The sequence below is a fragment of the Phyllobates terribilis genome, unplaced genomic scaffold (assembly GCF_046119375.1).
Source record: "Phyllobates terribilis strain yellow unplaced genomic scaffold, ASM4611937v1 Scaffold_1__5_contigs__length_1240528914, whole genome shotgun sequence".
Taxonomy (NCBI): domain Eukaryota; kingdom Metazoa; phylum Chordata; class Amphibia; order Anura; family Dendrobatidae; genus Phyllobates; species Phyllobates terribilis.
The window spans coordinates 855,052,769-855,071,156 of record NW_027362761.1 but is presented as its reverse complement, the minus strand read 5'-3'; the positions used below and the strand labels follow the sequence as shown (position 1 = coordinate 855,071,156).

Genomic DNA, 18,388 nt, shown 5'->3' with positions numbered 1-18,388 from the left:
AATCAACTTAAACTTAAAGGGAGATAACCTGAAGATATGGGGTTAATATGCGGATTGATAGTGTTCTGAACCTACCTGGCGCTGGCACTTAGACCCGCGATGCTGTGAGAAAATGTACTTTATTCCTACTGGCAGCCTTTGGGTTTCAGTCACGGGGGGTGGTGCCAGCGCGGGTTCACTCACCACTCAATATATAGAGAACAGCAGCTGTAACCACGCCCCGGCCCGGCTAACATCTACACATTACAGATGCATATTACACATTACTAACATATACAGATAATAGATGTATTTTAAAATGGCATAAAATTTCAATTTATTTTCCTGTATTTTCAACCAAAGAAGACAAAAAAAAACCTAATTTTCCAAAAGGAGACATACATCTGTTTCAAGTTTGTAATGTTAAACACCGATTTAAATGTTGGTGATGCACTGTTTAGACTTCACTTTTTTTAAAGTAACTTTTATAAAACAAATCTCACTTTTAGAGCTCATACTCATCTGTGTTAAAAACGGACGAGTGCAGTCTGATAAAAAAATCGGATTGCACTCTGACTAATGTTATTGAATGATTCACTGCTCATCTGCGATTTTTTTTCTCAGCTCATATCATACTGAGAAAAAAATCACAGCATGCTGCGAGTGGCTGCGAATATATCGGACGAACCTCGCCAGTGCAAGTCTATAGGTGCGAGAAAAATATCGCACGGCACACAGACCATGCGTGTGCCGTCTGATTTTTACGCACACATCTCCTAGAAAACCCCACATTTTATCAGCTGAGTACAGTAAAATCACAGCGTGACCCGTCAGCATAGAATAGATAGAATAGATATGTATATACATAGAATAAATGCTTGGAAAGATGTCAGTGACATATATAATTAGTGCAGTGCGTGTGTAGTTTAATGTTCATGTATTTAGCTAATAATTACAAAATGTAAGAAAAAAATGGCGTGTGGTCCGCCGAATTTTTAATAATCAGCTGAGGGAAACCAGACAACTGGTTTATATCCTGGAAAGGGGGTAATAAACATGGAGCTTCCCAAGCTAATAATATCAGCTCACAGCTGTATACTTAGCCTTTACTGGTTATTAAAATGGAGGATCCCCCCAAAAAATTATGTGGGGTCCCCCCTATAATTAATAGCCAGCAAAGGCTAGGCAGACAGCTGCGGGCTGATATTAATAGGCTAGGAAGGGGCCATGGATATTGTTCCCCTCCCAGACTAAGAACATCAGTTCTCAGCCGCCCCAGAAATGGTGCATCCATAAGATGCTCCAATTCTGGCACTTAGCCTCCGCTCTTCCCATTTGCCCTGGTGCAATGGCAAGTGGGGTAATAGTATAAAGGTTGATGTCAGCTTTGTATTGTCAGCTGACATCAAGACCAGGGGTTAGTAAAGGAGAGGCATCTATAAGATGTCCCATTACTAACCAAATAGTCATATTGTAATAACTACACAGCCAGAATAAAGTGCTTTAATTGAAAGAAAGAGACTCCTTTATTTTAAATAAATACTACCCACCCTCTTTTTCCCATTTATTACTGTAAAATAAAAAAATAATAAACTACCATATTCCTCATCTGTCCGTCAAGAAGATAATCCATACAGTACAGACCAAAAGTTTGGACACACCTTCTCATTTAAAGATTTTTCTGTATTTTCATGACTTTGAAAATTGTACATTCACACTAAAGGCATCAAAACTATGAATTAACACATGTGGAATTATATACAGTTATATGAAAAAGTTTGGGCACCCCTATTAATCTTAAGCTTAATGTTTTATAAAAATTGGTGTTTTTGCAACAGCTATTTCAGTTTGATATATGTAATAACTGTTGGACACAGTAATGTTTCTGCCTTGAAATGAGGTTTACTGTACTAACAGAAAATGTGCAATCTGCATTCAAACAAAATTTGACAGGTGCATAAGTATGGGCACCATTATCATTTTCTTGTTTTAAATACTCCTACCTACTTTTTACTGTCTTACTAAAGCACTTTTTTTGGTTTTGTAACCTCATTGAGCTTTGAACTTCATAGCCAGGTGTACGCAATCATAAAAAAGCTACTTAAAGTGGCCACTTGCAAGTTGTTCTCCTGTTTGAATCTCCTCTGAAGAGTGGAATCATGGGCTCCTCAAAACAACTGTCAAATGATCTGAGAACAAAGATTATTCAACATAGTTGTTCAGGGGAAGGATACAAAAAGCTGTCTCAGTGATTTAACCTGTCAGTTTCCACTGTGAGGAACATAGTAAGGAAATAGAAGAACACAGGGACAGTTCTTGTTAAGGCCAGAAGTGGCAGGCCAAGAAAAACATCAGAAAGGCAGAGAAGAAGAATGGTGAGATCAGTCAAGGACAATCCTCAGACCACCTCCAGAGAGCTGCAGCATCAACTTGCTGCAGATGGTGTCACTGTGCATCGGTCAACTATACAACGCACTTTGCACAAGGAGAAGCTGTATGGGAGAGTGATGCGAAAGACGCCGTTTCTGCAAGCACGCCACAAACAGAGTCGGCTGAGGTATGCAAAAGCACATTTGGAGAAGCCAATTTCTTTTTGGAAGAAGGTCCTGTGGACTGATGAAACCAAGATTGAGTTGTTTGGTCATACAAAAAGGCGTTATGCATGGCGGCAAAAAAACACAGCATTCCAAGAAAAACACTTGCTACCCACAGTAAAATTTGGTGGAGGTTCCATCATGCTTTGGGGCTGTGTGGCCATTGCCAGCACCAGGAATCTTGTTAAAGTTGAGGGACGCATGGATTCCACTCAGTATCAGCAGATTCTTGACAATAATGTTCAAGAATCAGTGACAAAGTTGAAGTTACGCAGGGGATGGATCTTTCAGCAAGACAATGATCCAAAACACCGCTCCAAATCTACTCAGGCATTCATGCAGAGGAACAATTACAATATTCTGGAATGGCCATCCCAGTCCCCAGACCTGAATATCATTGAACATCTGTGGGATCATTTGAAGAGGGCTGTCCATGCTCGGCGACCATCAAATTTAACTGAACTGGAATTGTTTTGTAAAGAGGAATGGTCAAAAATACCTTCATCCAGTATCCAGGAAATCATTAAAAGCTACAGGAAGCGACTAGAGGCTGTTATTTTTGCAAAAGGAGGATCTACTAAATATTAATGTCACTTTTCTGGTGAGGTGCCCATACTTATGCACCTGTCAAATTTTGTTGAATGCAGATTGCACATTTTTTGTTTGTACAATAAACCTCATTTCAAGGCAGAAACATTACTGTGTCCAACATTAATTACATATATCAAACTGAAATAGCTGTTGCAAAAAAAAACCATTTTTATAAAACATTAAGCTTAAAATTAATAGGGGTGCCCAAACTTTTTCATATAACTGTACTTAACAAAAAAGTGTGAAACAACTGAAAATATGTCTTATATTCTAGGTTCTTCAAAGTAGCCACCTTTTGCTTTGATGACTGCTTTGCACACTCTTGGCATTCTCTTGATGAGCTTCAAAAGGTAGTCACCAGAAATGGTTTTCACTTCACAGGTGTGCCCTGTCAGGTTTAGTAAGTGGGATTTCTTGCCTTATAAATGGGGTTGGGACCATCAGTTGTGTTGTGCAGAAGTCAGGTGGATACACAGCTGATAGCCCTACTGAATAGACTGTTAGAATTTGTATTGTGGCAAGAAAAAAGCAGCTAAGTAAAAAAAAACAAGTGGCCGTCATTACTTTAAGAAATGAAGGTCAGTCAGTGCGAAAAATTGGGCAAACTTTGAATGTGTCCCCAAGTGCAGTTGCAAAAACCATCAAGTGCTACAAAGAAACTGGCTCACATGAGGACCGCCCCAGGAAAGGAAGACCAAGAGTCACCTCTGCTTCTGAGGATAAGTTTATCCGAGTCACCAGCCTCAGAAATAGCAGGTTAACAGCAGCTCAGATTAGAGACCAGGTCAATGCTACACAGAGTTCTAGCTGCAGACACATCTCTACAACAACTGTTAAGAGGAGACTTTGTGCAGCTGGCCTTCATGGTAAAATAGCTGCTAGGAAACCGCTGCTAAGGACAGGCAACAAGCAGAAGAGACTTGCTTGGGCTAAAGAACACAAGGAATGGACATTAGACCAGTGGAAATTTGTGCTTTGGTCTGATGAGTCCAAATTTGAGATCTTTGGTTACAACCACCATGTCTTTGTGCGACGCAGAAAAGGTGAACGGATGGACTCTACATGCCTGGTTCCCACCGTGAAGCATGGAGGAGGTGGTGTGATGGTGTGGGGGTGCTTTGCTGGTGACACTGTTGGGGATTTATTCAAAATTTAAGGCATACTGAACCATCATGGCTACCACAGCATCTTGCAGCGGCATGCTATTCCATCCGGTTTGCGTTTAGTTGGACCATCATTTATTTTTCAACACGACAATGACCCCAAACACACCTCCAGGCTGTGTAAGGGCTATTTGACCAAGAAGGAGAGTGATGGGGTGCTATGCCAGATGACCTGGCCTCCACAGTCACCAGACCTGAACCCAATCGAGATGGTTTGGGGTGAGCTGGACCGCAGAGTGAAGGCAAAAGGGCCAACAAGTGCTAAGCATCTCTGGGAACTCCTTCAAGATTGTTGGAAGACCATTTCCGGTGACTACCTCTTGAAGCTCATCAAGAGAATGCCAAGAGTGTGCAAAGCAGTCATCAAAGCAAAAGGTGGCTACTTTGAAGAGCCTAGAATATAAGACACATTTTCAGTAGTTTCACACTTTTTTGTTAAGTATATAATTCCACATGTGTTATTTCATAGTTTTGATGTCTTCAGTGTGAATGTACAATTTTCAAAGTCATGAAAATACAGAAAAATCTTTAAATGAGAAGGTGTGTCCAAACTTTTGGTCTGTACTGTATATGTCCCACGAAGAACTCCTGCTCTTCTACATCTGGGTGGTTTGTTGAGCGATAGCATGATGCGACCGCTCAACAAGCTAGCCAGAACCCACTGAGACAGGAGCGTGAGAACTCTCCTGCAGTGTGTAGCGCTGACATGAGAAAGGTCATAGTGGATGAACCCCGGTCACCTCACTGACGTGGCCATTTTTTTTAACATATTTAATTATGAGCTAAATACATATACAGTAAGCTGCACTGCCTGCACTAATTATATATCTCAGTTACATCTACAGTGCCTACAAGTAGTATTCAACCCCCTGCAGATTTAGCTGGTTGACACATGCGGAATTAACTTGGCATTGTGACATTTGTACTGTAGATCAGCCTGGAAGTGGGAAATGCACTGCAGCAAATTTTTTTTTTTTTTTTTTTTTTTTTTTTTTAAAAAACGTAAAAAGTTAATTCAGAGTGTCATTTATTATTCAACCCCTCAAACCACAAGAATTCTGTTTGGTCCCCCTAAAGTATTAAGAAGTAGTTCAGGCACCAAGAATAATGATCTTCACATGTGTGGATTAAAGATCTCTTTTGCCAGCCTTTTCTGACTATTTAAGACCCTCCCCAAACTTGTGAACAGCACTCAGACATGGTCAACATGGGAAAGACAAAGGAGCATTCCAAGGCCATCAGAGACAAGATCGTGGAGGGTCACAAGGCTGGCAAGGGGTACAAAACCCTTTCCAAGGAGTTGGGCCTACCTGTCTCCACTGTTGGGAGCATCATCCGTAAGTGGAAGGCTTATGGAACTACTGTTAGCCTTCCACGGCCAGGACAGCCTTTGAAAGTGTCCTCCCGTGCCGAGGCCAGGCTTGTCCGAAGAGTCAAGGCTAACCCAAGGACAACAAGGAAGGAGCTCCGGTATGATCTCATGGCAGTGGGGACATTGGTTTCAGTCAATACCATAAGTAACGTACTCCACCGCAATGGTCTCCGTTCCAGACAAGCCCGTAAGGTACCTTTACTTTCAAAGCGTCATGTCAAGGCTCGTCTATAGTTTGCTCATGATCACTTGGAGGACTCTGAGACAGACTGGTTCAAGGTTCTATGGTCTGATGAGACCAAGATCTAGATCTTTGGTGCCAACCACACACGTGACGTTTGGAGACTGGATGGCACTGCATACGACCCCAAGAATACCATCCCTACAGTCAAGCATGGTGGTGGCAGCATCATGCTGTGGGGCTGTTTCTCTGCCAAGGGGCCTGGCCATCTGGTCCGCATCCATGGGAAGATGGATAGCACGGCCTACCTGGAGATTTTGGCCAAGAACCTCCGCTCCTCCATCAAGGATCTTAAGATGGGTCGTAATTTCATCTTCCAACAAGACAACGACCCAAAGCACACAGCCAAGAAAACCAAGGCCTGGTTCAATAGGGAAAAAGTCAAGGTGTTGGAGTGGCCTAGTCAGTCTCCTGACCTTAACCCAATTGAAAACTTGTGGAAGGAGCTCAAGAATAAAGTCCACATGAGACACCCAAAGAACCTAGATAACTTGGAGAAGATCTGCATGGAGGAGTGGGCCAAGATAACTCCACAGACCTGTGCCGGCCTGATCAGGTCTTATAAAAGACGATTATTAGCTGTAATTGCAAACAAGGGTTATTCCACAAAATATTAAACATAGGGGTTGTATAATAATTGACCCACACTTTTATGTTTAAAATTTACTAAAATTCTACTGAGCAACATAACTTTTTGGTTTGTAAGATTTATGCTTCTGTTCATAAAACCTACTCTCGTTTGCAGTTTGAAGGCTCTAACTTATTTGCATCTTATCAAACCAGCTAAATCTGCAGGGGGTTGAATACTACTTGTAGGCACTGTATGTATCTATCTAGCTTTCTATCTATCTGCCCGTATATCTGTATCTAAGATTGTTCTATTAGTTAGTAAACTAGCTTGAAATTACATAGAGAATTCCTGTATTTAAAAGCTGATGTTAAAAATGCATTGCATACGCATGTCATACGGGTGCTAGGTAAGAAAAATCGCATTGTACTCTCATGATACTCGCATGACACTTGAGTGACACTCATCCGACTTTTCAGGAACAACATCGGACTGATTTTTATAAACGCAGATGAGTGTGAGCCCTTGCTTTTCAGCTTTTTTTTAACCATCTTATGTCTTGACATACAGACATACAGTCTATGCATATATATCCCAGTGCATTACGCTTGTAAAGAAAAATGTTATTGAAGATTTTAGGCAAAGAGAATTTTCATTCACAACAATGCAGCCTGTCTCACTATTAAGGTATGCTCACACTGCCGTATAACGCGGCCGAGTTCTATCTGATGTTTTATCGGATAGTGCTCAGACCAATGTTATACTATGGGGCAGTGCAGATCAGCGTTTATTTTCTCATGCCAGTTTGGCATGAGAAAACACCCGCAGCATGCTGCGTGTGGCTCCGATACTCGGACCATGCGCACCCATAAGTCTATGTGTGCGTGCGACTCATCGGACTGCACTCGGATGTCATCCCAGACAATGGAGAAGATGGAGAAATTTAGTTTTCCATCTTCTCCACACCTGTGCTGTGATTCTCTCATGAGAGAATCGGATCACACTCAGATGACACTCGGGTCAAACTCTTACAGAGCAGAGTGTCATTAGAATAATCGGCCCGATTCTCTCTCATGAGAGAATATACGGCAGTGTGACCGAACCCTAAGGGTCTCTGTCCTCAACACTTCAGATCCCTAGTTTGAATATATAAGTTTCATACTACAAAAACGGCTGCCTAGAGGGCTCCTCCACCTGATGTCTTGTCAAAAGCAGTATTGAGAAAAAACAGCAGTGTCCTGTGTAAGTCAGAACTGGAAACGCCAAGCAGTGTCTCCAGCACATATTAGCTTCCTGACTGGGTCGTCTCTACCATTTGCCCCTGGTCACAGGAACTCCCATTGAAAGGACAAAGAACCTAGGCTTGTCTTACTTATGGATGCCCTAACAAATACCAGAGTATTTAACATACAAGGGGTAATATGCAATTTAAAAAAAAAAAATTAAAAAAGGAAAAAGATAGAATGTGTTGAAAAAGTAAAGTGTAAACAAAAGCCATTTTTGCAACATATGTACTTTATTAAATATAAATTTGAATACATCAAATATGTAGACATATTTGGCATCTCCATAGCAACAATTTTATTACGCTGTTTGTCTATACAAAATTAGGTCTCTTCCCAAAATGACAACTTTAAGCTTGTAAGATGGTGATATGTTAAATTAAACATATATCTTAAAAATGAAAAAAAAAAAAAAATCGTCCAATTCTGAAAAGCCAAGTTGGGCATGTCCTGGAGGGGTTAATTCATAAGGAGGCCTATTTAAGAAAAAGAGTAGGCTTAGTCTGCACAGTTTTTCTATTCCTGGAGTGTCCTGAACGGTTGTAGCATCTCCACTGGTTTTGATTAAAGTTTAGAGGAGAGTTCCTCTTGATTGCTGGATTTCTTCCAGACAAGAATGGTGCCTCCGAATTGCAGAGCCTATCTTGTGGTAACAACAGCTATCTGCAGAGAAGGGAAACAGATGACGAGAAGAGTTTTATCTAAGAATGAGAATTAGCGCCAGGAGTCATTTGGGGCTTCAGATAGCTACTTCCAATCATTAATCATTTTGGAAAATAATCGTCTAAAACAGTGAGCATTATCTGTCAGGAAACTGGATTTCCATCTGTTCCTCAAACTTTCCAGGCATAAACTTTATTTCAATGTCATATAGATATACTGCTTAAGTGCATCCTGGCCATAGATCTAAATATAGAGTGTTTTGCTGAAATCCACATTATTTAATTCACACATTGTCCTTGGAAATCACTTACTGTCATTACTGCACTTGACATCTCTGAGCTAAAGTTCTATCAGGAAAGGTCCGAGGGAATTAGTGGGCCGCGCATCCTTCCTGATTTACTTCTGAGAACATAATTTCATCTCCTGATCTCATCAGCTGACTTCTACATCCTATGCCTGGCTGTACGCTTTGCTCTTTGCTTTGTATCTAAATACCATATTTTTCTGATATCTTCACTGGTATGGAAAAGTCCTCTATTAACATGAAATTCCTTGAGGTTAAAGGTGTTATTTTCTTTTGCCGAATCAGTCATAGCCGCATTCATGGCTTCTCTTCCACTCTGCTCTGTTGACGGGAGTGACTGGCAATGCCATGTTGACTGACAGGCCACTTCCCGCTGCATAACTGTCAACCAGCATGACATCGCCAGTCACACCCTGTCAATCGAGCATCCCGGAAGAGGAAGAGCAGCTCTGTTGATGTGAAGCAGCAGAATTGGTCAGTGATCGCTCTCAGCCACATCAACTACCTGCTTGCAAGTTCTTAGCCCCATGAGAAAAAGCTAAAAAAGTCCCAGTTAACTCTTTTAGGTTATTATAATGAGTTTTGGGTGATTTTTTTTACATTGCGTCTTACAGTTCTAGCACAGTGGATGAGATTTACCTTTTTACTCAGTGTAATCTGACCTGTGTTTAAAATCCATAACATGTCAGTTTCTCTTGTGGATGTATTGAGTTTTATACACTGATTTTCCTCATAGACTTGCATTAGTTGCAGAAAATCTGCAGGTAAAAATCGCACATGCATCTTAAGTGCATTTCCGTAGCGGAAACGCATCAAAAACACGTGTAATCTGCACCTAGGTATGTTAATAAAGTTGAAAATCTGCAATATAAAAAACTCACCAAACACTCACCGTGGGAACGCAGCCTTAAAATCTTTATAAAGTATTTAATATTCTTTATTTATGCAGGATTTTTTTCTCACTTAATAAATGCAGACCTATTTTCGAGTAAATTAATATTGTTTGACTATTCTTAGTATAGGCCATTGATATGTGATTGCTAGTGGTCCAACTCAAGGAGCAAAACATAGGAACAGCATAACCCCCTCTCCATAGTACCCAATCTTCTCTGTCTGTATAGCCGTGTCTTGTAGTACAGCTCAGCCCCATATAACTTGATGAGGGCTGTAATGTTGTAGCCTTGGGTTTGGACCCCCACCAATCAGACATTGACAATCTATTCTAAGGAATTCTTTAAGACTTCTTTAAGACATCCTCTTTTCAGACATACACTTTCTAAAAAACAAAGAAACCTTCCAAAAGATGAAACTATACTTTTTCTGAAAGCTGATAATGAGGACAGTCAAAGAAGATATTGTTGAAATATAGGTGTGTACAATTGGCAATCATGTATGCTAAAGAATATTAACAGAGGGGAGATAGCGACCCCTATCAGTCAGTGTTCACAATACCTTTTCGGTCGGGTGCACGCTATAGCCTGACAGATAGGCTAAAAAAAAGGCTCTACTATTATATGCCCATCGCATAGATGTCTACAGATATTGTACAATGTAGGATTTTTTTTGTTTTGTGCCTACTGTATGTAAAAGGTGGTTTGACTTTAGTCTTAGTGACATCAGCAATAAAAATGTTACTATAAAGTCAAAGTTGATACTAAATTGCTCAGATTAGTTTAGAAAGACTCTCCTGTAAAAAGCCATTCGCCTTCCTTATCAGCTATTCTTCTGCTTTCCCACATGCATAATAGTTGTTAGGTGATAAGTACTGATGGCAGACATTGCACTGCCCATATGGCTGGTCACCCGGTTTCCCAAAGAAGAAATCTGCATTGTTACAGAATTCAGTAATGCAGAATTATGTGCTGTTCAGAGGACATATAAAGCTTTGTGGCACTCCTCATGGGCGCTGACTGTAATGGCTTCCCATTAATAGTTCCAGCTAACATCTGTTATTTCTGTAGTAACCAAATGCTTTGAATGGAATAATAAAATACTTATATAGTAACGTAGGTTGAATAAAGACCTAGGTCCATCAAGTTCAGCCTTTCTCCCCCAATTGTACTCCATATACTAACACTACACTAACTTACTGGGGCTAGGCCTCACAAATGTATTATTACCATTTTTATTATTACTGCACTATTACAAATGTACCCGTTTATAATTTTTTTAATTAGTTTTATATTTTGTATTACTCTTGTGATTATAATAATGATATTACTAAAATCCATATGCCTAAATCTGTTGATCCAGAAGAAGGCAAAAACCCCAGGACACATTCAGCCAATTTGCGTCAAGGGGAAAAACTCCTTCTTCACCCTGAGAAAAAGGGGTCAGTCCTAGAACCATGGATCAAACCTAATTATGATACTAGTTATGTAATTACTATTACCGTACTAAATGTACTACTATAGGTGTAACATTTTGTCTAATTTACTGTAACTGTAACCCACAATGTTATGTGTATTGAGAAAATCATCCAGCTCTTTTTTGAAAGCTGTTCTAGTGTCGGCCATCACTGCCTCTTGTGCAAGAGGACAAATTAGACACAAATACGGTATATCTCCAGGCACCGCTTCAATTTTATGTAGGCACTGGTCTTAAATTAAATGTCATTTATTGTTCAGTTGAAGCAGGGACAGAACACCATTGCGATGAGGGCAGGTCCAAGACCACATTCACACTATCAATATTTTACATCAGTATTTGTAAGCCAAAACCAGGACTGGAACAATCAGAGAAAAGGTATAATAGAAAAATGTCACCACTTCTGCATTTATCACCCACTCCTGGTTTTGGCTTACAAATACTGATGTAAAATACTGATCAAATACTGAACGTGTGAATGAGGCCTAAGAGTTTGTTCACACTGAAAAATATTATTATTATTATTATTATTGCGCCATTTATTCCATGGCGCTTTACATGTGAAAGGGATATACATAGCAAAAATAATTACAATAATTTTGAATAATACAAGTCAGCAACTGGTACAGGAGGAGAGAGGAATCTGTTCCAAATCTGTATCTAGTTTTCACAGAAAATCTGCACCATACTCAATGTAAGCTCAGATTTCACTTTGTGTAATGTCCGTTTCTGCAGCGGAATAGCCCTTGGAGATACTGTATGCACTAACAGAGTTTTGTAAATTTCATTCTATTAAATTGGATTGTACTTTGCTATGGAAAGAAAACAATTGTTGGGTGGAGCATTGTTCTAGGGGAGGATTCAGTGATGAAAAACGTAGTAACTTATGATGTGTCGTCTTTGTTTCTCTCCATAGTGGCAGTGCTGTGGGGCATTTGGAGCTGATGATTGGAATCTGAATATTTACTTCAACTGCACCGATGCCAATGCTAGTCGAGAGCGCTGTGGGGTGCCATTCTCCTGCTGCACGAAAGACCCTGCTGTACGCTTCTTTTTATCCCATATCCTTGGGGCATCTACCATACTTCCACACCTCTGGCAATATGAGATAAATTATACTGGTATCATTCTTAGCAATATTTAATGTCCATGAATTAAACAGTGTGGCATTGAGACCCGTGACATGGATCATTGTATCGCAGTATGCCTATGTCTTCCAGATTGTAGAAATGTTAACAGATGACAATAGTAGGACAGTAGAAAGAAAATGTACTTTGTGCATTTCCACATTTCTGATATTAATATGTTCATTTTTATCATTTGTAGGAAGACGTCATTAACACTCAATGTGGATATGATGTCAGGCAAAAGTCGGTAAGTATGAGTCGTTACTGTTCTGCAAATTGGCTTCATGTTTTACTCTTGGGAATCTAAAGAGGTTTGATATTGCAGTGAGACACTTCACCAAAGTAACACAGATTAAAACACAAGATAAATGCCCAAAGAAAATGTCCCCCAAAACATAAAGAAGTCAAGCTAGCCATACATATTAGATTAGGAGTGGGCAATTAATTTTCCCGAGGGGCCACATGAAAGATGACTGTTGTGGAGGGCCGAAACAAACGTCTGAAATTACTTCTGCTCAATATAAATATTAATACTAATTATTATTGTTTTATATTAATATTATTTCTAAAACTTATTGAGCAGAATTATATATGCTGACTCTCTGCTATTACTAATACATTTAATGATACGGATTATTATAACATATTCTTATCTAGAGCAGCTAATCAGCACAATATAATTTACTGCTTTTTATTAAGTTTATAAATCATACATTCCTTTTATTCAGCCCCTGTACATTGATCAATAGTTCCCCCCACACAGTATAATGTCACCACAGCCCCCACATAGTATAATGTTCTCACAGCCCTCCCCACACATGGTAGAACGCTCTCTCAGCTCATCCCTCACGGTAGGGTGAGTCTCACAGTCTCTCACATATAGTATGACAGTCCCCACAGCGATCCACACACTGTATGACGGCCCCTACAGCCCCCCACACGGCGTAATGGCCTTCACTGCACCCCACACATAACACATAGTTTGACGGTTCTCGCAGACCCCCACACATGGTATAATGGTCTTCTCAGCCCCCAGACAAAGTATGATGGTCCTCACAGCCCCTCACACACGGTATGACAGTCCTCACTGCCCCTCACACACGGTATAACAATCCTCACAGCCCCCACACATGGTATGACAGTTGTCACACATGGTATGATGTTCCTCACAGACCCCCCTATATACAGTATGAGGACACACACAGCCCCCCTACACAGTGTGAGCCCACAAACAGCCCTCCTATATACAGTATGAGCCCACACACAGCCCCCCCTACACAGAGGGCTTGTGTATACAAATATCAAGCGACTGACCGTCACTTCCAAACAGGGAACAGGTGCGTACAGGTGCATACTAAGAGTAGCCATCTCCATATATAACTAACAAATAAAGTAGCGATATGTAGTGCTATAGCATGCAAACATGAAATATATGAAATTGGAATTGTATATATATAAATATGGTATGAGCCCACACACGGCTCTATATACAGTATGAGCCTACACCCGGTGCCTGTGTATCATGCTCCTAAGCATTCCCACATTAAAAAAAAACAAAAAACAAGTACATGCTCACCTCACTCCTCCGTTTTTCTGATCCATTCCTTGCTGTGGGCGCTGTGCTCCACACAGCAGACGTGATGTAGTTGCATGATTGAGTCTGCTGTCTCAGTCACACACGCTCAATGGTGGAAGAAGGAACGGGCAGCTCCCTCCTCCACCATTATATTCACCACTCTCCGAATCTTGAGGACACAGATAGCGGTGAAATCGGGACACCGAGCTGGGGGGAGCGGCTGCAAGGTGCGGCCACTGGTTCAGTGTATCCCTTTGATTTTTTTGGTCCACAAGCCAGACAGGAACAGTCAGAAGACCAGATGTGGCTCATGGGTCACACTTTACCCAGGTTTATATTAGATGATTCTGGCAACACTGACCAAACAACTAATGTTGGACCTCCTGATTCTATTTTCTAGACATCAAGTTGCCCAATCCTTATGTACTCAAGGAAGATAATTTGAATTGATGCGAATGATCACATGTCCCATTCCATCTGCCATGACAGTAGACTGTGGCTGCCGGACAGTAGCCGGAGTACTGCTGCTTACCTGCCGGCATCCAAGGCTCTTGTACAGACCGTGTAATACAGTGGTTATAGGAGGCAAACAGTGCAACATTTTTAATTAAACCCAACCGCAAAATTGATTTTTAGCCCCAATTGCATGCATTTAATTAAGAAAAAAGTTGTCCTCAAAGGTGGACAACTCTTGTAAGAAGTCAATTTAAAAGTGACAGTGACCACCCATATTGTTGCACTTTCCCTTGTTACTTTTTCAATAATGCCTGCCACAACAGAACAAAAGTTTGGTTAGTGTTTTAACTACTTAGTTACTAATGTATGACACCCAAACCTTAATTTCAATGATTACACACAATTTTCATTTCACAAAGATACAAGGAGACTACCACAATAGACCAGATGATTCAGCATTCTATAAAGTGGCATATGAAAACCACAGACTATTACAGTATCCATTTAACAGATATGCTTTTTACTGCATCACGTGATTAAATAGAATAGTTTACGTTATTCCATAATCATTTTTTTGCTGTAAATTAATGTATACTGGACCCTCTGCTGGGTTAATCCCCTGGGCTGAGCTAGCATCCATCCTAGGAGCTATCCATGCTGGGAGCTCCATAAAACAAAAATGTGAATGGGGTCTTAAAAGTCTATAATTGAGTTTTCTTCTCTTGCAGGAACTTGACCAGCAAGCAACCATACATACCAAAGGCTGTGTTCCCCAGTTTGAGAAGTGGTTGCAAGATAATCTAACCATTGTGGCCGGGGTGTTCATAGGCATTGCATTACTGCAGGTAAATGGCATCAGTAATCGGGGTGTACTGAAATGTACCCAAATAGCGAGTCAATGAGGTCCATTATATGCTGGTTTTCTATTCCTATGACACAACAGAAAATCCAAAATTCCTAACAAAAATGTGAATATAGCCTTAATCTGTATGCTGTAAAATTAAAAGTTCAGTTTTTCATTTTTCTGCAGCAAAGAACCATCTAAATCTCTGCATTAGTACATGTAGTAAATAGTAGTTAGAATGAATTATCGCCCAGTGCTTCCAGATTTTATCCATTGCTTTTCAGGTACACTAAGCTGCCCTTCTTTTTACCATTCTTCATCGTATGCATATTCAACTCTTATCACCATTTATCAGAGTTTATATATCTTCTGGATATTATGCAGTGCTTGTAATGTCAGCTTGGTTTACTGCCTTTCCAATGTTCTTTTATCATGGAGCATAACTTTGCGGCGTGATGATCCAAGTCTGCTGCAGCTGGCCATGGATGAATGCCAGTGTTAGAACACATACTATACATCAAATTCTCTTTGTTCACTGCAGTATGCGAATTTCAAACTCACTGCTGCAAAGAAATGCATTAGTCATCAGTCCCCTGTTTATCTTCAAAGTGTGACTCTGCTTGGAATAAGTCACACAGTGACAGACCTCCATATATCATTTATTACCAATGGAATGCCATGAGTGCAAAATCCACATTGATAAGATGGGTACTTGTGCAAAGGTAAAATGGCAATATATGTTCATGACGTGTACATAATATTAGATATTAGTTCCTGCAGATCACCAAGCAGTATTTTAGGTAAATATCTTTATTGGCCATCTGAACAGGGGATGAGTTGAAAGGCTATCGTACATTAAAAGGGAATCTGTCAACAGGTTTTTTTTACCTCATCTGAGAGTAGCATAATGTAAGCAAAGAGACCCTGAATCCAATGATGTATCACTCGGATTACTGGGTGCAGCAGTTCTCACACAATCAGAGCTTTTAGATTTAGAATGAAGCAGAGCTGAGAAAGCTAACCCCGCCCACACCAGGATCTCTGTGTACAAAGCCCATAGACGGTGATCTTTTTAGCTGCCGGACTAGCCCAGCAATGTTAATCTCTTAGTGATAAATCCTTCACAGTTAGAAAACGACATCACGCACTTTGACAAGTGACATATCCCTGAATTCTGTGTTTCAGCCTCTATCGCCTGCTGTCTTAAGATTACACAGCAAAAACCTGCTGACAGATTCCGTTTAAGAGTTACACTTGGCTTGTCCATTAGGCCAAAAGCTATTTCTCCCCCATAAACAAGGTTAGGAAAAGCCACCAGCGCATGTAGGAAGAGGAAGATACAACTCCCTGCCATAGTTTAATTCCACGGGGGGAAAAAGGTTATGGGTGCATTTACACTGCAAGATTATCGTGAACAAGCCTTCCAATGAATGCTCTTAAACATGATCATTTTGTAGTCCTGACGATCACCTGACCGATGAGAAAAAGCCTCTTTCATCATGTTAAAGAATCTTTGGTGCTGCACAAAAGATCATCGTTCTCGGCAGCACAACATCCTGAGTAAACTGTGCTGCTGAAAAAAATGGCAGCCTATGTCACTGAACAATCTATTGCAGATCGTTCAGTGCGCCTCTGAGGAGTGATCTGACTGTGTAAACAGGCTAGTAAGCGACTGCTGATAGCAAACAAGAAATTGATCCGCAGTTGAGTAATGTAAATAGACCTTAAAGTGGTTGGCTACTACTTTTTTACTAACGGCATACCCTTAGGACAGGCCTTCAATATCTGATCAGTGCGGCGTCTGAGACCCGGAAACCCCGCCGATCAGCTGTCATCGGTGCCTGACGGAAGTTCTCGGTTGCTGCTGGAACACAGTAGCTGCTTCAGAGCTATACTGGCCTCGGCTCTATGCACGGGATACTACTAGTGGAGTTGCATGAAATATGGGACATTCATCACCTATAAGAGCTGGATGTGCACATTAAACCCCTTGCACGACTACTCATGCTAATTAGAGTCAATTGGTTGGTAAGTTGCAGCCTCAATTACCTACAAGTTGATTTTAAGACTAACCTTTTCACATGATGTTGTGGACAGTGATTTCTTTAGAATTCTATAATGGGATTCATGGTGTTCATGCGCATGGATTATGTTACCAATGGTTTCATATATTAACTAAACTCTTTATAGGAACCTGTTTTTGATCCAATACTTTATTATACCTTATTACTGGGAGTGCTTAGTGTATTTGCATTCTTATTATGTATTTGAAATTGTATGAGCATTTTTTTTTACCTAAAATACTGTCCAAGAGGAGAGGTTTTGAAGCCGGATATACTTTGGGAACCTATACAGTACCAATACAGTGTGAAAACCCATTTTAATCTTAAGTACTTCATAGAAGTGCCATGTTGTTGTATCCATGGGGCCTAAAACACAACAAGTGAATCAGACCTTAGAGACCTTTCATATAAATATTGCACAGTTTCTCAATGGTTGGCAATGTTGGCATGCACATTTGGTTTCTGAGTGTGAATCCAACCAAGGACAACACTTTATGGAGTTTTTCTGCCCTCCCTGTGAGTTAGTAGATTTCTCCAGAGTTTTCAAAAAATGATGCTTTCAAAGGGATTGTTCCTAGTGTGGATATGTTGGTGCTCAGTGGTGTAACTTAAAACTTGTGGGGTCCAATGCAAAATGTCCAAAAGAGCCCACAGCTCTCATGGATCTGTAATACAGGTGCATCTCACTAAATTAGAATATCATCAAAAAACTAATTTATTTTAGTTCTTCAATACAAAAAGTGAAACTCATATTATATAGAGTCATTGCAGAGTGATCTATTTCAAGTGTTTATTTCTGTTAATGTTGATGATTATGGCTTACAGCAAATGAAAACACAAAAGTCATTATCTCAGTAAATTAGAATACTTTATAACAACAGCTTGAAAAATGTTTTTAAAATCTGAAATGTTGGCCTACTGAAATGTATGTTCAGTAAATGCACTCAATATTTGGTCGGGGCTCCTTTTGCATCAATTACTGCATCAATGCGGCGTGGCATGGAGGCGATCAGCCTGTGGCACTGCTGAGGTGTTATGGAAGCCCAGGTTGCTTTGATAGAAGCCTTCAGCTCATCTGCATTGTTGGGTCTGGTGTCTCTCATCTTACTCTTGACAATACCTCATAGATGGGGTTAAGGTCAGGCGAGTTTGCTGGCCAATCAAGCACAGTGATATAGTTGTTTTTAAACCAGGTAT

General features: G+C 40.4%; 1 protein-coding gene across 1 annotated transcript in view; it reads left to right on the top strand.

Moving 5' to 3' along the window:
• Positions 1–18,388, top strand: part of LOC141153624 (tetraspanin-5) — a 211,342-nt gene that overhangs the window by 186,940 nt on the left and 6,014 nt on the right. Inside the window, exons 5-7 of the mRNA XM_073638591.1 lie at positions 12,042–12,167; positions 12,452–12,499; positions 15,013–15,129. Coding sequence (XP_073494692.1) covers positions 12,042–12,167; positions 12,452–12,499; positions 15,013–15,129 — 291 coding nt within the window. The remainder of the gene's footprint in view (positions 1–12,041; positions 12,168–12,451; positions 12,500–15,012; positions 15,130–18,388) is intronic.